The sequence below is a fragment of the Lagenorhynchus albirostris genome, chromosome 11 (assembly GCF_949774975.1).
Source record: "Lagenorhynchus albirostris chromosome 11, mLagAlb1.1, whole genome shotgun sequence".
Lineage (NCBI taxonomy): Eukaryota > Metazoa > Chordata > Mammalia > Artiodactyla > Delphinidae > Lagenorhynchus > Lagenorhynchus albirostris.
In genome coordinates this window covers 71,774,743-71,793,316 of record NC_083105.1, presented here as the reverse complement: position 1 = coordinate 71,793,316, position 18,574 = coordinate 71,774,743, and the positions used below count along the sequence as shown (strand labels likewise).

The following is an 18,574-nucleotide window of genomic DNA, read 5'->3' as shown; positions in this document are numbered from 1 at the left end:
GTTTGGCTAACTCATGTTTCTTGAGTCTCCATGCAGGACTTTGTGCTGGCTGCTGAAGAAGGAAAGATAGGGATTATATTGCTCTTATCAAGGTTTAAAACTTATAGTCTAGTGGGAGAGTCTGCTTTGCTATCTGTACCTTTGTGCTTTTCTTCCTCTGGCTTCCCTAGCATTTGGTACTCATCACATTTCTGCAACCTTATTTGAGCACCTGTCTCTCCTAGATTGTGGCCCCTCAAGAGCAGGGAGACAAAGATGACGTTATATCCCCAGTGACTGTCCCTCATAGATGCCCAATATATATTTGTTAAATGAATGAAGGCATTCTATTTTTAGAGTAATTCTCTTTAGGATGAGATAAAGTTTACTTTAAGTTATACGAGTTTCTTAGCAACATTGATGATAATCACAATTTAAAAATGACTAGTTGAGTTTAGACCAGTTTGTTTTAATAAAATATTTGACAATGCTCGCTGTCATGTAATACATAAATTATGGCTGAATTATTCTTAGTAAGACAAGATCTGTACTTGTTAATATTTTGAAAGCTATTCTGCTATTCTATTAAAAGCTATTAAAACTGCAGTTTTAAGATTAAATTCTATAACTGAACATTTTAACTAATCCAGATAATCTTTCTCTCCCACTGACATAATTTCAAATTAAGTTTAACTAATTTTTTTTAACCTTTGGAAAGTATTCCGAGAGAGTCTGTATTCTATAAATATTCTGAAAGAGGCACGCATTATGAAGGATTTGGATGCCATTCAATTATGTATGACTTGGCTTTAACTTTTTTGTTCTTAATCTCCCAGCTTTTCTCTTCAGCAGGGCAAAGTAGCTAATGGCTTTTCAATAAGCCCTTAGTAAATTTTTCTTTTAAGCCCATAACTTATTATTAAGGTCAACTTCATTAGTACATCTATCTTACTTTTCAACCAAAAATATGTTTACTGAAAGGAATAGGCCTAATGTCAAATGTCTTAACTACATCCTGGAAGAGAAAGAATCTTCTCCTGCATTAGTTGATGCCGTTAAATGATACATACACTCCCATCAATCAGTGGAAAGTTCAGGGTATTGCTGCCACTCTGCTCCTAATGCCCCTAGCAGTGATTGGTATTAGGTAATGGAGTAAATATTTATTGATATAATGTGAACCTAAACCAAAAGCCACAAACAATGGATTTAAATTTACCTCTATTAAGTTCTATGAAAAATTCTTTTCTCAAGGTAGGACATAATGTAGTTGTGAGATCATGTGCAGAGCTATGGCAAATTTAATGTCACAGGGCAGGGTATACAGAGTGGGGGAAATCTGAATTTTACGAGTGTGTAAGGAAAGGTAATAGAGTTACTTTAGTAGTTGGGGCAAAGTAATGGCTCTTCGGCCATGTTTCCAGAATGGACAAGACCTGGTTGAGATGAAAACTTTTTATTTTTTATATTAACTAGTTTTTATTCTTCACCTACAGTGAGTGTCCAACTCTAGTTGCTGATGGTTGAATGGATCTGTTTCTAAAAGGAAAGACTTTAAAATCCCCCATATCACCTTTCCCAAGACAATGTTTTACTCATTCCAACTCTTGGTCTAAAATGTTCTTTGATAATTTATAACAGAATTGGGTTTTAAAGTAAATTACATCTTCAAACGGTACAGTATTGATAGCTAGAAAAGTCTTTTATTTTGATTTATTACTATTGAAAAAGTAGAAAATATTTTCCAAAAATTTAGGAAATAGTTTAGTCAGAAAAAAAAATATCAAAGGAGAGATGGAATAGAGAGAATTTTAAAAGCTAAGAAAAACTTCTCTGTGGTTTTAAGAAAATTAAAACTTAAATAAATGGGAGTTATAACAAAATACTATCAATTCTTATTTAACATATTTACATTTTAAACTAATTAAAATAGTCACATGGTATTGAGGGAATTCAGAATTCCTTTTAAGTAGTTTTTAAAGTATACAAAAGGTAAGTCTTCAAAAATTGGTACTTTGCTTAAAGTGGTTGTGCCTTAAAGTTTAAATCACTTATCAGGATTGACATGTCTTTTTGTTTGTTTGTTTTAAAAGCATAAGCTTGCTTTGTAATATTGGACTTGTAGGTTTTGATTTCCTTCTGCAATATCTCTTAACTTTCAAGGTGAAACTTAGCACAGAATTTTTGGTGCTTTGCGTAATAAACATATATTTTTAAAAATAATGACAAAATTTATTATGGTATAATCACATTTTAATAAGGTTTCCTGTGCATTTCACGGCAGATACCTCCACTCAGCCATGATTATATACCGTGACTTGAAGCCCCACAACGTGTTGCTTTTCACCCTGTATCCCAATGCCGCCATCATTGCCAAGATTGCGGACTATGGGATTGCTCAGTACTGCTGTAGAATGGGGATAAAAACGTCAGAGGGCACACCAGGTGGGTGACAAGGTTTGTGTGATAATTCCCTCTTCAGAATGGATAACCACTGACTTCAGTTGTGAGTTCAGGAGAATCAAGAGAACACTGTAGCCTATCACACTGTGAACAGATATTTGTTGTGACCAGAATGTGAATAATTGTGACCAGTACATTTGTGATTTTGATTATTATATCCTGTAGGGCAAAAAAATCAACTGATGTAATTTTCCAGGGTAAAAAACAAATTAAATAAATAGAGTATGTTTTATGTCAAGTTATATTTTTAAAAGTTGGACTTAAAAATGTTTAAATACTCCAGAGGTGGTGAAAAGGAACCTCAAAGTTTTAGTCTAGCTACTGATAACACTTACCTAAAAATGAGGCAAACCAAATTCAGGTTCGCAAACCCTTTTTTGTAACTCTGAAACCCAAATAACTTTGAAAATCCAAAGTTTTTTTTTTTATAACTGATGCGGTGGCAAAATCTGACCCGATTGAATTGATCCTTGTTAGGATCTTTATTTCTCATATTCACTGTGAATGTGTGTATGTTTCACAGCAGAAATATAAACATGTTTGAGTACAGGGTGTTGGCTCTGATCCCACTGAATTTTATGTAATTTGTTATATGCATTATTACTTTCTTAAATATGAAAAAGTATAAATTCCTAAATACTTCTAACTCCAAGAGTTTCAGGTAGGGACTTTGGGACTGGAGTTCTTAGTTGCACTGTTCTTGATACAAGCATACTTTCTTATTCTTTTTAAAAACTTTTTTTAATTAAAAAATTTTTTTAATTTAATTTTATTGGAGTATAGTTGATTTACAGTGTTGTGTTTCAGGTGTACAACCAAGTGATTCAGTTTTACATATACATATATTCTTTCTTTTTTAGATTGTTTTCTCATAGAGTTTATCACAGAATATTGAGTAGAGTTCCCTCTGCTATACAGTAGGTCCTTGTTGGTTACCTTTCTTATATATAGTAGTGTGTGTATGTTCATTCCAAGTTCCTGATTTATCCCTCCCCGCCACTTTCGCCTTTGGTAACCATAAGTTTGTTTTTGATATCTCTAAGTTTGTTTCTGTTTTGTAAATAAGTTCATTTGTATCATTTTTTAAAAAATTAGATTCCACATATGAGTGATATCATCTGAGATTTGTCTTTCTCTGTCTGACTTACTTCACTTAGTATGATAATCTCTAGGTCCACCGTGTTGCTGCAAATGGCATTATTTCATTTTTTATGGCTGAGTAATAGTCCATTGTATATACGTACCACATCTTCTTTATCCATTCCTCTGTCGATGGACATTTAGGTTGATTCCATGTCTTGGCTATTGTAAACAGTGCTGCAGTGAACATTGGGGTGCATGTATCTTTTCAGATTATGGTTTTCTCAGGGTATATGCCCAGTAGTGAGACTTCTGGGTCATATGGTAGTTCTATTTTTAGTTTTTTAAGGAACCTCCATACTGTTCTCCATAGTGGCTGTACCAATTTACATCCCCACCAATAGTGTAGGAGGGTTCTGACTGGTACAGTAATTTAAACCTTCAAACATTGAACTTTGTTTTTCTTTCTTCATAATTTATAGGTTGTTAATGCTTCAATACTTAAAAGTACTGTAGAGTCATGTTACTATGTAAAATGAGACATACCCATTTTGCGTACTGTTATATTTATGGTCTCCAGAAATCACAGGCATCATTTTCTTACCTTAGATTTTAATATTGCTTTTAAGTGTCATACCCAACTCTTTTCTTGTCATGCCTGCTCTAATACTCCTATTACTTTAACTGTAAACTGACTTTCTACCAGTGAAAATTCTATTTCCTTTGTTCTTGGGTTTTCATGATCTTATACTCAGACATGTTCTTTCCACGTGGAGTTCTCCCTCCCTTTCTCAGCTCTCTTTCCTCTTCTAATAATAGATTCATCAGAATCTCAGCTTCCGATTAGTAAGAAACAGTCATAGGGCAAGTAATCTGTACAGACATCTTGTCTTTCAGATTTCAGTTTGCGTGGGAATAGAAAATTGAAGGGTTGACATCTATTTAGTGGGGGGCAGCTCTAGCTCTGGAGAAATCTTACATGGTTAGTTATTTGTAAATAAAATTACAGGTGGCTTTACATCATCTTGATGATTGAAGCTCAGTTAAAACACATTCTTATGACAGAAGAAAGTACTTTAGAGGATATCTGACTAGGCAAAATTGTCCCCTACCCTCTTCCCCTTTCCCCATTTTTGTCCTTAGATAAGCAAATGGCCCCAGCTTCCAATGCCTGGTTTTATTTTTGCTCCAAATACATATCATCTCTTTCATTTTACATGGCTATCTGTTGGAAGTAGAGTGTGCATTCTCATAAACATTTCAAAGTATATTTTCTGGCTCAAGTGTCTCTGGGTTGTTCAATAATAATAAAATAATTATCTCTTCAGCACCTGCTGTGTCCCAGGCTCAGGGCCAGATACATTAGACACATGGTATCCTATCCTCATGCCAGGGCTGAAAGTTAGCTTTTATCTTCTCATCTATAAAATGAGGAAGCTGAGGCTCAGTGAGATTGTGTAACTTGCACAAAGTCATGCAGTAAGTGGCCAAGATAAAGCTCAGTCTAAATGACATTTGAATCCAGAGCTATTTGGCTTTAAGTCCTATACAGACATACCTTATTTTATTGTACTTTGCTTTATTATGCTTCGCAGATGTTGTGTTTCTTACAAATTGCAGGTTTGTGGCAACCGTGCATCAAGCCAGTCTGTCAGAGCTGTTTTCTTCAACAGCCTTTGCTAACTTTGGGTCTCTGTGTCATATTTTGATTATTCTCACAATATTTCAAACTTCTTCATTATTATTATGTTTGTTATGGTGATCTGTGATCAGTGACATTACTATTGCAAAAAGATTGTGACTTGCTAACAGCTCAGATGATCGTTAGCAGTTTTTAACAATAAAGTATTTTTAAATAAAGGATTGTACATTATTTTTAGACATAGTGCTGTTGCACATTAGTAGACTTCAGTATTGTAAACATAACTTTTATATGCACGGGGAAACCAAAAAATTTGTATGACTCACTTTATTGCGATACTTGCTTTATTGAGGTGATCTGGCACCGAACCTGCAATATCTCCAAGGTATGCCTGTAGTCGCTCTCCTGGATCACATACAACTATGACATACACTTAAAGAGGTTTACTTAACCTTAGTTATTAAAAATCCAAATAAACAAAGCAAAATGACAGGGCCAGAAACACAAATATCGTCACGTACAGGTTTGGAAGAATAATCTTAGAAGATGGGATTCCACAGGCCTCGTAAACCCACCTAGAAATGGGCACATGACGGCATTCTTCTCTTGGAAGATCTGCTCATTACTGTCATGTCTCATGAAGGTGGGCCAGGCCACTCATCTGGGGCCTGCAATTCGTTCCCCCTCCCCCCAGCCACGTCACTGTGTTCGTGGAGAGGAAATCCTGCTGTTGAAGCCTCAACCCCCTACTTGGCAGTGGACCTCTCTGATCCTTGTAGATTGTGCTCCCTCAGTGGGCTGGGCAAGCCAGCAGTCAGCTCATTTCAACTCTGTTCAAACTCATGGCCCTTCATTTTATGTGTCTTCCTGGTTTGGGTCAACACCTGTCTATAGTTCAATATCCAACTGATTTTTCATACCAAGCCAGATACTTGTTCCTGACCCCTTTTAATCTGCTGTATCAATGTGCAGTAACACAAGTATGGAGAAAGATCATGACACGGAAACCCAGAGCCCGATTCTTTCTGTTCTGCCCGCTTTTCCCCCAGGCTGCTTAATACATGGTAAGCATTTTTCCTTGCTATATCTTGGACCTTCTCTTTATCTCTACTGTATTTATTATTGTTAGAGCACTTCTAATCACCTCAGCCCTAAACTCAAATTAAAAATTTTAAATAACAGTAATTGTCACCACTGCTGCCACCATCACCAAACTTTTCGTTCCCCAGAGCAATTATGTTTGAGAAGAAAATCATTCCCTCTCATATGATTTTAGTTCTCTCCTTGTCTTTTCCTTTTTAATGGATCTTCCTGTTAATGTTATACTTAGAAACTTTATGAGAAACAAAATATAAGGTTTAACTTGGAAATTTTAGAGAAACAAAACACCATGTGTTTGTTATTGTTAAACTTTTGTGAAGTTTTATACTAACTCTTACTGTGGTGCATTAACACCGTGTGTGCATGTGAGTGTGGGTTCATTGCTGTTGTCTCAGGGAATATGGTAATGGGAGCAAACCTTTCGTGGCACGAACAGAGTGCTTGTCTCATGCTTAGCCCTTTGCATAGGTTGATTATCTCAGTTAACCCTCATGACCCTCTGACATGAGTCCTATTATTATTCCTGGTTTACAGATAAGGAAACTAAATAAAGCTTAGGGACCATTAAAAATGTCTATAGGGTCACATAAGACACAAACCCAACCTTCCTGAGAACACAGCCCCTGGCCAGGTACCATCATAGCTGGAGCGCAAAGGTAGAAACAATTCGGTTATTGGCAAGTACCACAGCAGTGTGTCTGTCTACATTTTCAAAGGTAAATATGGGATGGAAACTTTCAACTTCAAATAATTTGGAGAGATTCAACTTTAACTCAGTCAAATGGGTATGTATGTATTATATCCTGTTAGTAGCAACGGTTAATTCTGGGTCTTATGACAGTTACACTGTTGACTGAGATGGATGCTGACTGATGGCTTTCACCCCGCCAACATCCACAGAAATACAACAGTCTTTGGGTAAACAAAAATGTTATTCTCTGGTTATACCTATCATCTGATAGAAATTATGAAACATGCTCTACTCAGACTTTTTGGAAAGTAAAAAAGAAAGTATATGTTTCTGTGTACTTTGTGATATATAGTCAGACCTAATTTATAAATTTCTCATGTTTTTGATCTATGGATATTTTAAATGCAGACTTCTCTGGAAAAGTATCTCTAAATATAGTTTTTAGACAAATGCATCATATTTTCCCAATTATTTTAACATTGTGACTTGTAATAATTCTCTAAGGGAAAGGTATTCTTATTTTTTATTCATTTATTCATGCATCTGGCAATAATTTATTGAATGTTTACCAAATATCAAACTGGTGTCACTACTTAATAGCTGTGTGGTGCTCAAGATTCACTTTCTGGGGTTCACTTTTCATTTGTGTAAATTGTGACGAGAAAAATAATGCCTACCTCAGCGTTGTTTAAGGGTAAAATGAGGTAACCCATGTAAGTAACATAGAGAAGAGCTGGCATGTTGCAGTTGCGCCAAGTGTGTTAGCTGTTTTAGTGGTGAACTTGGAGAATGGGCATTAATAAATGTAAATTTTCATCTCCAGAAGCACACGTTTTGCCAGGAGAAACAGGGCTGTAAACAATAATCATAAAGCATTGTATTAGTTTCAGCAGGAGATCTAGTTCAAGGTACAGTGATAGTGCAAGGCGCAAGTGGTTAACTGAGCTATGGGTCATCAGGACTTCCTTCATAGAGGAGGTGACTCTGGAATGACATCTTAAAGGAGAAGTTTGAGGTTTGAGTAAATAAATAAGTAAGTGGGAGGAGACATTTCAGGCAAAACGTGCTAAGGTAGAAAATGACTTGTCTCATTCCGATAACTGCAAGAAGTTCCATGCGGTCTAAGTGACAGATGGAGGATGGAGGATTCTTTGGTTATGTTTTTCAATTCTGGCTGTATATTAGATAACATGTAGGGCTTAAGGGATATATCCCCTAGGGTTGTGTCCTTTACAGTTGTATTTTAGTAGGTGTGGAGCAGGGGCTCTCAATGTGGCCACATGTTTGAAGCTACTGGAGGACTTTCAAATGTACGGGTAGCAGGACCCCATGCCCAGGATTCTGATTTAAATAGTTTGGGTGGAGCCCAGACATTGAGGTTATTTAAATGATCCCCAGGTGATTCCCATCTCTTCATCATATAAATAGTGTCATTGCCTCTATAAATCAGTTATAACATGGGCAGCTCAAATTGTGGTATTGTCTCACATTGGGGAAAATGTTATTTGCAGAAAAACTTTTAACAAGATGATTAGCATTTACTCTAGATTTTGAGAGTATTAGCCTGTGATATAAGCAAAAAGTTATGAGAGTAAATATGAATAGCATTTAGACTTATGTTCAATAAAAAGAGCAAATGTCTGTTTTAAATTAATCTTTCTCAATGGTGCACATTCTAGGCACCGCAGTGGATTCTGGAGATAGATATATATGATCTAATGATTATTGACTGTCTAGATTCTGTTAAACTTGGGCTATGAAGTCAGTGTCTTAGTTTGAATCCTTGCTCTACCACTTACTAGCCAGGGCTGGAGAAATTACCTAATTCCTTTCCTTGGTTCAACAGTAGTACCTAATAATAGTATCTGTTGTAGGGGATTGTTGTGAAAATCAGATGAGAAATTCATGTAAAGTGTTTAGCACAATGCCTGGCACATTCCTTAGGTGTCTTTTCTTTCCTGGACTCTCTGCTCTGTCTTCTTTTTTTTTTGCGGTATGCGGGCCTCTCACTGTTGTGGCCTCTCCCGTTGCGGAGCACAGGCTCTGGACGCGCAGGCCCAGCGGCCATGGCTCACGGGCCCAGCCGCCCCGCGGCATGTGGGATCTTCCCGGACCGGGGCACGAACTCGTGTCCCCTGCATCGGCAGGCGGACTCTCAACCACTGCGCCACCAGGGAAGCCCTCTGCTCTGTCTTCTTAACACAGGGGGCCCCCTTCTTAACACAGAAGGCTCTGTTTGCCTTCCCTTTCCCTGTCCTCTGAAGGGCATTCAGAAAACTCATCTTGTTTGTTTGCTCTCTCTCAGAGATCACTGTCTTGTGTTCCTGGTGTCCAGAGTTTCATACATGTTGTCTAGTTATTTCATTGTTTTATGCAGAATGGTAAGTCTAGTCCCTGTTATTCTATCTTACCTAGAAGTAGAAGTGATACATGTTTAAATAAATGACTTATTTGAACAGCCTAATACAACGTACATTTAGGATTTTAGTTAGTACTTAACATTTGTAGTCTTTGAGGGGCATCAGTGCTAAAGAGGGTATCCGTGTAGTACAGTAGCATGGTCCATAACTGCCATAGATAATTCACAGTATTAGATCAGGTGACAACACTGTTCTTTTGTAAACAGGCAGGAAATGTTTCTATTTCTAGCCTTCCAGTGACAAGTAACATTAAAAGTGTTCATTTTCATCCCAAATTAAATTCAGTGGTGAATACATTGAGTAGCTTGAAATGTTATTCTTCCTGTTACTACTATGGTGACCAGTATACTGAAAAATAAGGCAAAAGTTTTTGAAGAAATTGCAGTTGCTTTTCCAGGGAAGTCCTCAGTGATAAGGATACATGTAGAGTAGCTTGGAGGATCTTATGGTTTAGATTGATAGTTAAATGTTATGTTGGTAGCTTAGGTCTTGATGCCCTCAGTCCCCCTCCCCTCCCCATTTTGGTTGAAATACTCCATGATGTTTTAAATTAAGATTTGATTTGCAAAACATAAGGTTGTGAGTTGAAAGCAGCAAATGCTATTGAGCAGGTCAAAAGATGTGTTTCTAATAAATTAGTGGAAATAACACTCCGGCAACAAAGAGATATATCTAGATTTAATGTGCTTGAGTGTTTTATATACATACTGTATTGTAAATTCTGCGTCTTTGTTTTCTTTTTCTACTTAATATTTCAGGGACATCTTTCTGTGTCAAATATCAGTTTTAACAGTTACATAATATTTCAGTAATTTACTTAACCACATCTTGATGTATATTTAATTTTTTTGAACTTTTTGATATATTGAAAGGCTTTAATTAATAGACTTGTAAATTAAAAATTTCCCATTTATGAAACTAATTTTTAAACATTAAATTTCTAAAAATCATATTGCTGGGTAGGCATATTTTGAATTTTGAAATACTAATTACCTTCTAGAAAGGTTTATCAATTAAAATTCCCTCAAAACTTGAATTAGAGCACCTATTTCCCTTTCTGGGTTTGTTATTGTTTTTAATCTTCATGAAGTTAATAGTCAAAAAGTGATAATTTAATGTTTTTATTTTTCAAATATTTATATATAGAACATAGTTGGTTTTCCTTAGATTGTTGACTATTACAGGTAATGTTGAAATTACTTTTTTTTCCCTGAAGTGCTTAAAAATGATTTATCTCTATTGCAAAATGAAAGGTTTTATTTTTCTTTCAGAGAATTTCAGGCATGAACTTATACCTGAGAGAGAGGGCTTTTATTCGTTTTATTCGAGGTTTTCTTTTTAGTGTTCAGTTGGGTTCAAGGAGCAGAGTCACAATTCTTGGAATGATAAGGCCATTAGCATTGCAGCCAGGTTAAAGTGACTTGGAGTGAAGTCTAGAAATCTCCCTCCTGTCTCCTCCTCTGTTTGAAACACTGCTCTGGGAATAGTTATTATTAAGAATGATGTAGACTTTTCCCCCCTCTTAGGCTTTATTTATTTAATTATGAAATATCACTTAATAATTTATTATTGAATGTTTATCCTTATTATTCTTCAAGATGGACCTTGGGGTGAAATGTCCTGGGACAGGGCTGTTAATTGACTTGATTAAGATGTCTTCTTATAGAGGTGATGTGGCCTGTTTAGAACTCATCTTCCTGTCTCTTCATCAGCACATATGCCTAAGTATATACCTCCCTGGGTGTATAAGTTCTGGGGTTGGGCATATTTATTAATATGTCTGTTTACTTTCAGGGTTTCGTGCACCTGAAGTTGCCAGAGGAAATGTTATTTATAACCAACAGGCTGATGTTTATTCATTTGGTTTGCTACTCTATGATATTTTGACAACTGGAGGTAGAATAGCAGAGGGTTTGAAGTTCCCAAATGAGTTTGATGAATTGGCAATACAAGGAAAATTACCTGGTAAGTTTTATTTTATCTACAATAAAGATTATTATTATTTTTTAATAGCAGCTTCATTTCCAAGTTATTTAATTGTAGTTGTATAGTAATTCATTTCACAGCTGAAAATTTTTTTAGTGCATGAATATTCTTAAATTCTGTGACATATTAATAAAATCATATGAGAAAGATAGAATTTATAGGGCTTCTTTTTAATATTCCAAATATTGATATATTTGGTATTATATTTAGAAGAATACTCAGAGAAGGAAATACTATTAGAACTCCAGGTTTAGTGACTTTTCTTCTTGTAAGGAGTTACTAAGTGTCCATTAGCTTGAGCTATTTTCATTTTCTTGGAGTGAAGTAATTTCTATGCAGGAATGGAAGCTTGAATTATTTACAATAATAATTTTTAGTAGTAAATATTAGTAAGAATTAGTAAATGAGTATTTAATGAAATCAAATCTCATTTTGAATGGTTGCCTCATGCTTTAAAGAAATTCTAGGGCTTTGTCATTCATTCCTTAACTCTTCAGTTCTCATTCTAAAGTATTCTTTTAAATATATTTAGTTTCTCATATTTTCTGCTTTTCTTTTCATTTAAGAAAAGTTTTGAGTGTATACTATGTTCCATCTGCAGGGAATACAGCTTTAACTATCTCCTTCTGGGGAACCTTTAAAGATTCCCAACAGAAGGAAATCTATTATTATTCGACTAAACTTTGTGCACAATCTAGGTCATCTCCCTCATTTTATCAGTTAGCTTTCCAGTGAAAGTTTTCAGGTCTGTATTCTATACCAATCAGAAAAATGGCATACCTCTTATAAAAAAAACAAATGTGCACAAAGTGACTGTGGGGGTAACTTTGGATTAAATGGATTAAATGCTTGTCTACATTGAATATTAAAATAAAAAGTATTTGCAAAGCAGTCTATTATATGAACAAAAGTGTTTTCAAAGTCTATTTGAAATGAAGGTATGAAAGGAAAATCTATTTTTATTCAGTTGGTATTTGTGTCTCTTTTTATACTGTAAAAATTAAGAACTCATTCTTGATGTCTCTAGTGGAGACAGTTAACAAAATTAGCTTTAAGAGTGATAAGTAGATTCATGATATATATGGGATTATAGAGATCAGTGGTTCCTTTGCAATGTCTGGACCTCTCATACACATTGAGAAGAAATAAAATAATTGTTCTGATTTGTCCAGTGTTTAAGCGTGATATGTTTTTTAATGTTTTAGATCCAGTTAAAGAATATGGTTGTGCGACATGGCCTATGGTTGAGAAGTTAATTAAAAAATGTTTGAAAGAAAATCCTCAGGAAAGACCTACTTCTGCCCAGGTATTTGTGTAGTCAAAATTTATCAGTATTTTGTTCAGAACATCAAAAATATATATGTAATATTCAAATATATATACTCAAACATATAAACAAACACACACAGTTTAAAACAGTTATAAAGCAAAACTCCTCTATACCGTCACTACCCCAGGCACAAAATAAAGGGCCAACACCCCAGAAACGCACATATGCCTCTTTCTGATTGCATCACCCTCTTTTCTCTATATGTAGCCAGTCTCCTGACTTTCATGATAATCATTGTTTATTTTTCTTTTTATGATTTTACTACCCAGTTTATAATTTATTTAAAATGGAATCATAGTCACGTGCTGTTCTGAGTTTTTTCAGTTGTTCTTCCAACATTATTTTGTAAGCTTCATTCATGTTGTTGAACATAGCTGTTGATTACTTTCCCTACTATTCCATTCCATTGTTTGAATGCACAACAATGTATTTACCCATGATCATATCAGTGGGTATTGGTATTGTTTCTAGTTTTTTGCTATTATAAATAGTGCTGTTAATGAGTGCGGTCGTACATGTCACCTAGTGCAAATTGTATCAGAATTGCTTTGTGGTATCTAACCAGGAGTTGAATTGCAGAATCATGGGATATGGGAATATCTAAATCATTTCTTGAAGAAGTTGTACTAGCTTAACAGTTCCATCACCTGTATATTAAGGTAGCTGGTTTTTTTAATATATTCTCCCTAAACGTTGTACTATCTGACTTCTTAATTTTTTCCAAATAGATTCAGTCTTGTGTATTGATTTACATTTTCCTAATTACTAATAAAGATGAGCATCTCTTTATATATTCATTGGTCACATATATGTTTCCTCTTCTGGAAAATGCCTGTTCATTATTTAGCCATTTTTCTATTGAGTTGTTTTTGTAAAAATAAAATTTAAAAAGCGCTTCTTTATACATTTTATACTAAAACTTTGTTGGTTATATATGTTGCAAATTTCTTTTCCCAATTCATGGTTTGCATTTTTATTTCCTAAAGAGTGCCTTTTGATTAACAGATTTTCTTCATTTTAATAGAGATAAATTTAACAATACTTCTTTTTATGGTTATTAATTTTAGGGTCCTGTTTTAAAAGGTCCTTATCTCTCTCAGAGTCACAAAAATATTTACCTATTGTTTCTTCAAAATGTTTAAAAGTTTTGTTCTTAATAGTTAAGTTCTGAATCTATAAGGAAATGACATTTTAATCTAGATCCAATTTCCTTTTTTCCATATGGGTAACCAATTTTTCCAGCTTCATCTATGAAATTGTTTCTTCCTTTGTCTTCTACTGATCTTTTTATTTTCCATTTCCACTCTGTAATATACACTCAAAGATAAACACACACACATTCTCTTCCATTGGTCAATTTACCTGTTCTTCCTCCGGTACAATCCTGTCTTAATTCCTGAAGCTTTATAATAGTCTCTTTCCCCCCTTATTTTTATCCTTTAGGAATGCTTTAGCTGTTCTTCAGTCTAGTTTTTCCATATAAAATTTTAAATCACTTTGTCAACTTTTATGAAAAATTCTATTGTGCTTTGGATTAGACTTGCATTGAATCTGTAGACAATATCCTTATGATATATTGTCTCTCTATTCTTGAATATGGGTTATCTCTGTATTTAGGTCTTCTTAAGTGTCTTTCAATAAAGTTTTATAATTTTGCATCTAGGTCTTGCACATCTTTTTCTGGATTATCTTGCTATAAATTGCTTTACACTCAATTCCTGGCTTGAGATGTTTTTGAATCACCCAGGTGATGAGAATCTGGTCTACAAATCTTGAGAACAAGCTTATTAATTAATAAACAGTTTCTCAGGGTTCTTTTGCTCTCTCCCCCTGTGTCTGTAAAGTCCCAAGGCAACTTTTCTTATAAACCAGTGAGAGTGGGAGTGTGGAGTGGCTTTATATCTGGTTCTCATTTATTCTAAATATGCAGTCCTTTTGGGATCCCAGTTTTATGGGAACAAGACTACATTCTCCACTTTGGGCAGGTCATAGGTTTAACTCTTTCCCACTGGCCTCACAAGGCACTAAAAACCGCACATCAATTTTGCTTCAATAGACAAATGCCTAAAGGGAAAATTGGGCTTCAGGGTTCATCTGACCTCTCTGGATTCTGTCTTTCATTAATATTTTGGCCTGAAAATTCTATATGGTGTTGTCAGATCTTTAATGTTTTTAAGAGATTAAAAAATAATTTCTTCAGCATTTTAAGTTGTATTCAGCTGGAAGTTTTGTCCAAATAACCTCTTCCACCATATTATTGGAAACAGAACTCTTACTATGTTTTAAATGAAACAGATTTTAATAGATCAAAATAAGAGCTGTTTTTATGTTGTGGACTCTCAATTTTGTATAATAATTCATTGAAAAATTTTTGTTCAATTTTAAATTTCCTACTCAGAAATAGCTGAGGACATGTATACACTGCCTTTATCAAACATCATATAATCATCTTGACTAGTTGCCTTACTGACTTTTTAATTTTGGTTGCTACCAGTGTTAATTACACAGACTTTAAAAAAAAATTATCAAAGCAAAATTTTCCAGAGCTTAATTATTATTTTACTTTTTCTTCTTTTAATTTTCACTTATATTTCACCTGTATTTTACAGATTACATAACAATCTTGAGGGTTTTTTTTAGCACATGACAGTTTTCAGAAACTTTCACATACCCGTTTAGTCTTTAGAATACAGTGTGTACTAGGCAAGGTGCGTAAACTCATCACCTTTGTCAGATGAGTCACTGGGAGAAATGGAGCTGTCTTGGAGCCTCATGAATGGCAGGTAAGTGGCTGTGACGCAGGGCTCTAATTCCATTTTCCTGACCCCTGGTTCTGTTTCCTTACACTGGCTCTCTGCCATCTCTTTAGTTCGTTAATGCTTGAAGGAAAAATATAAAAACAGAATCTAGAGGTGATTTGTGAGTTTTGTTACCAAAATCAAAATGTCTTTTCCCTTCAACTGGTAGAAGGTGTATTCTATCGTGGGCCCTTCAACATGATGCGTCTCTGCGGTATGAAACTGAATGAAGAATAGTTCCTGACTCTGCTAAATTCTGTTCATTTGGCACTTTTGAGATTTTCTTTTCAAGTTACAAAACATACCATATGTACAAAAGTGCATATATCATGCATAGCTTAAAAATAAGTATTATCTTAATATCTATAGTTTGATTGTTAATCTTGTTGCTCCGAATGGGTCACAGTTTAAATAAGATTTAGGTTTAGTGCTGTAACATTTAATACTACATTATGCATAATGATATGATCTTTCAAGAGGGCATGTGTTAACCTGATGTGTGTTATTTTGTTAACTTTTAAACTTTCTCAGGTCTTTGACATTTTGAATTCAGCTGAGTTAATCTGTCTGATGAGGCGTATATCAATACCTAAAAACTTTACTGTTGAATGTATGGTTGCTATGAATCATAACAGCAAGAATGCAAGCATTTGGCTGGGCTGTGGGCACACTGACAAAGGACAGCTCTCCTTTCTTGACTTAAATACAGAAAGATACACTTCTGCGGTAAGTCCAAATACCATTTAAATTAGTGAAACTCGAGAAAACTCACTTTGCAAATTATTTTAAAGCATGAACCAATTGAAAATTACTTAGGGGTACTCAGTGTGCAGGTGCGAAGTGTCCAGGACTTGAAGAACCGGCATTCGGTTTTGGACACAGCTATTTGGGTTCAACCGCTGGGCAGAACCTTTTGTCAGGGGCCCAGCCAAGAACCAGGCCCGTGAGATTCCCAAGGGTGTCCATGACTTTCAAGTGGACTGCAGTGACTGGTTCTTTAAAAAAAAAAAAAAAAGTTACTTGCGATAATATATATATATATATGTGTATATATATATAATATATATAATATATAATATATATATAATATATATATAATATAATATAGGAGTGTTATTAAATTAGCTTCCTGTTAAAACAAGTGTATTCACATGAAATGAAGTAGTGTGTGTTTTATTTTAAAATCACAGTATATGTGTGTCTTAGGTCAGGAATGCTAGAAACACAGCCTGAAACAGAGAATCTTATATGAGTGATTCAAGGAGAGAGAAACTTTTAAGGAGGTATGGGAAGCCACATAGATCAGGGGAAGAAGCTTAGCAAAAATGTAGTGTCTGAGGAAGTCTAGCCTCAGTCTTTACCCACAAGAAACTCTGGAATGTGAATAACAGCACAGATTTATCCCTTCACCAGGCAAGGGGTCCAGTATTTCATTCCCACTTATCAGTCAGTCATCAGCTGCAATTTGCCCAAGGGTAGGGGTGGCATAACCTCCCAACCATTTCTTAACAAGCCAGCTCCCATGAGCTGAAGGTAGTGAAGGGTGCAGCTCTGAGCTCTTAGTAGCCAACACTCAGAGCAGCCGGGGGTGGGTGATAGAGGAGATCTGGGCATGGCTTCTGCAAGATGGATCAATAAATTATATTGGGAAATATAAGGTAAATTTCTAGACTTACCTTATATTTCCCAATAAATTATATTGGGAAATATAAGGTAAATTTCTAGACTTAAAAAAACCTTATATTTTGACTGTTGCCTTGAAAGAAATGTTGTACCTAAACATTATTCTTAAGGTTGAACAATCCTCTTATATTATTTTGATGGAGTGGGAAATGATACTGAGAAGTAATTTTCAATTTTTAGTTTCAGGTGCATTCTAGGCAGGCATTTTTTTTTTTTTTTTTTTTTGCCAGTTAACTCATTTATTGTTGAAAGTTAAATAAAATTGGCATTGTTTTAAAAATGAAAACCAAGAAAGTAAAGAGTTAAGTATGTGGATTACATAATATTTTCATTCTATGTAAGTTCTAGTCACTTAAGCTAGAACCAAGTCCTTTAGAGCATGTTTTCTTTTCTTAACAGGAAGTTACTGATAGTAGAATATTGTGCCTAGCCTTGGTGCATCTTCCTGTTGAAAAGGAAAGCTGGATTGTATCTGGAACACAGTCTGGCATGCTCCTCGTCGTCAATACTGAAGATGAGAGAAAGAGGCACACTCTTGAAAAGATGACTGATTCTGTTACTTGCTTGTATTGCAATTCCTTTTCCAAGCAAAGGTAAGGTAGTGATTTTGACCATTGGGGGAAAATTACATATCTTTTAGATGACTTAATTGTGTGCAAAATTGTTACAGTATCAAGAAAGGTTGCTCATTTTAAACATTTTTCCATTGGTTGCATATATTAAAGGGAACTATAGGAGGCCACGAAGATATTTGCATTTTTCTGTATACAGATCAAGCTGAGACAGTTAAAAAATAGGTCAGTCATTTCTTCAGGCTTCCAGCCTTGCTCCTGGTTTTATCTCAACTATGGCTCTAACTCTTCACCACTCAGCACATCAGTTGATTTTTGTAGAGCCTCTTCAAAAATGAGTTCTCATTCATTCTTACTTTGAATACATGTATATCAATAAAATGTTAATGCCAGTCTAAAGCATATCACTTAACTAACTACCAAATTGGAAAAAAAACTTCAGTAGATGAGTTCAGAAGTTGTCAATAGTGAAATGGCTTAACCATTATCAGTCGAAAAGATTTTATCTCAGGAATTTATCGAAATGGCAGAATTTCAGGTGTAACAGGTTGTTTGCTGTAATATTTGGGGCAGTATGATTTCCAGGAGCCATTTAGATTATGCACCATATACTTCTCTGGTTTAAGTCAGTACTGGAAAATAAAAAGTATTAGAAAAATGTGAAGTCCAAGTTTTTGGTGGCTAAAATATAAACTCCACTGGCAATTTTGGAGTTGAAATTATTTGGATACTGTCAAATAAAAATTTCATCAGATGAAGTCAAATAGGCAAGGAAGACTTTATATTTAAGATTATTGCAATAGGGGAGAGGGATTGGACTCAGCTCTGC

At 34.9% G+C, this 18,574-nt stretch overlaps 1 protein-coding gene across 1 annotated transcript in view; it reads left to right on the top strand.

Annotated features, from left to right (window-relative positions):
* LRRK2 (leucine rich repeat kinase 2) overlaps nucleotides 1-18,574 on the top strand; it is a 154,293-nt gene that overhangs the window by 120,670 nt on the left and 15,049 nt on the right. The window contains exons 41-45 of the mRNA XM_060166543.1: nucleotides 2,264-2,424; nucleotides 11,171-11,341; nucleotides 12,568-12,668; nucleotides 16,022-16,216; nucleotides 17,573-17,766. Of these exons, the coding sequence (XP_060022526.1) occupies nucleotides 2,264-2,424; nucleotides 11,171-11,341; nucleotides 12,568-12,668; nucleotides 16,022-16,216; nucleotides 17,573-17,766 (822 nt within the window). The remainder of the gene's footprint in view (nucleotides 1-2,263; nucleotides 2,425-11,170; nucleotides 11,342-12,567; nucleotides 12,669-16,021; nucleotides 16,217-17,572; nucleotides 17,767-18,574) is intronic.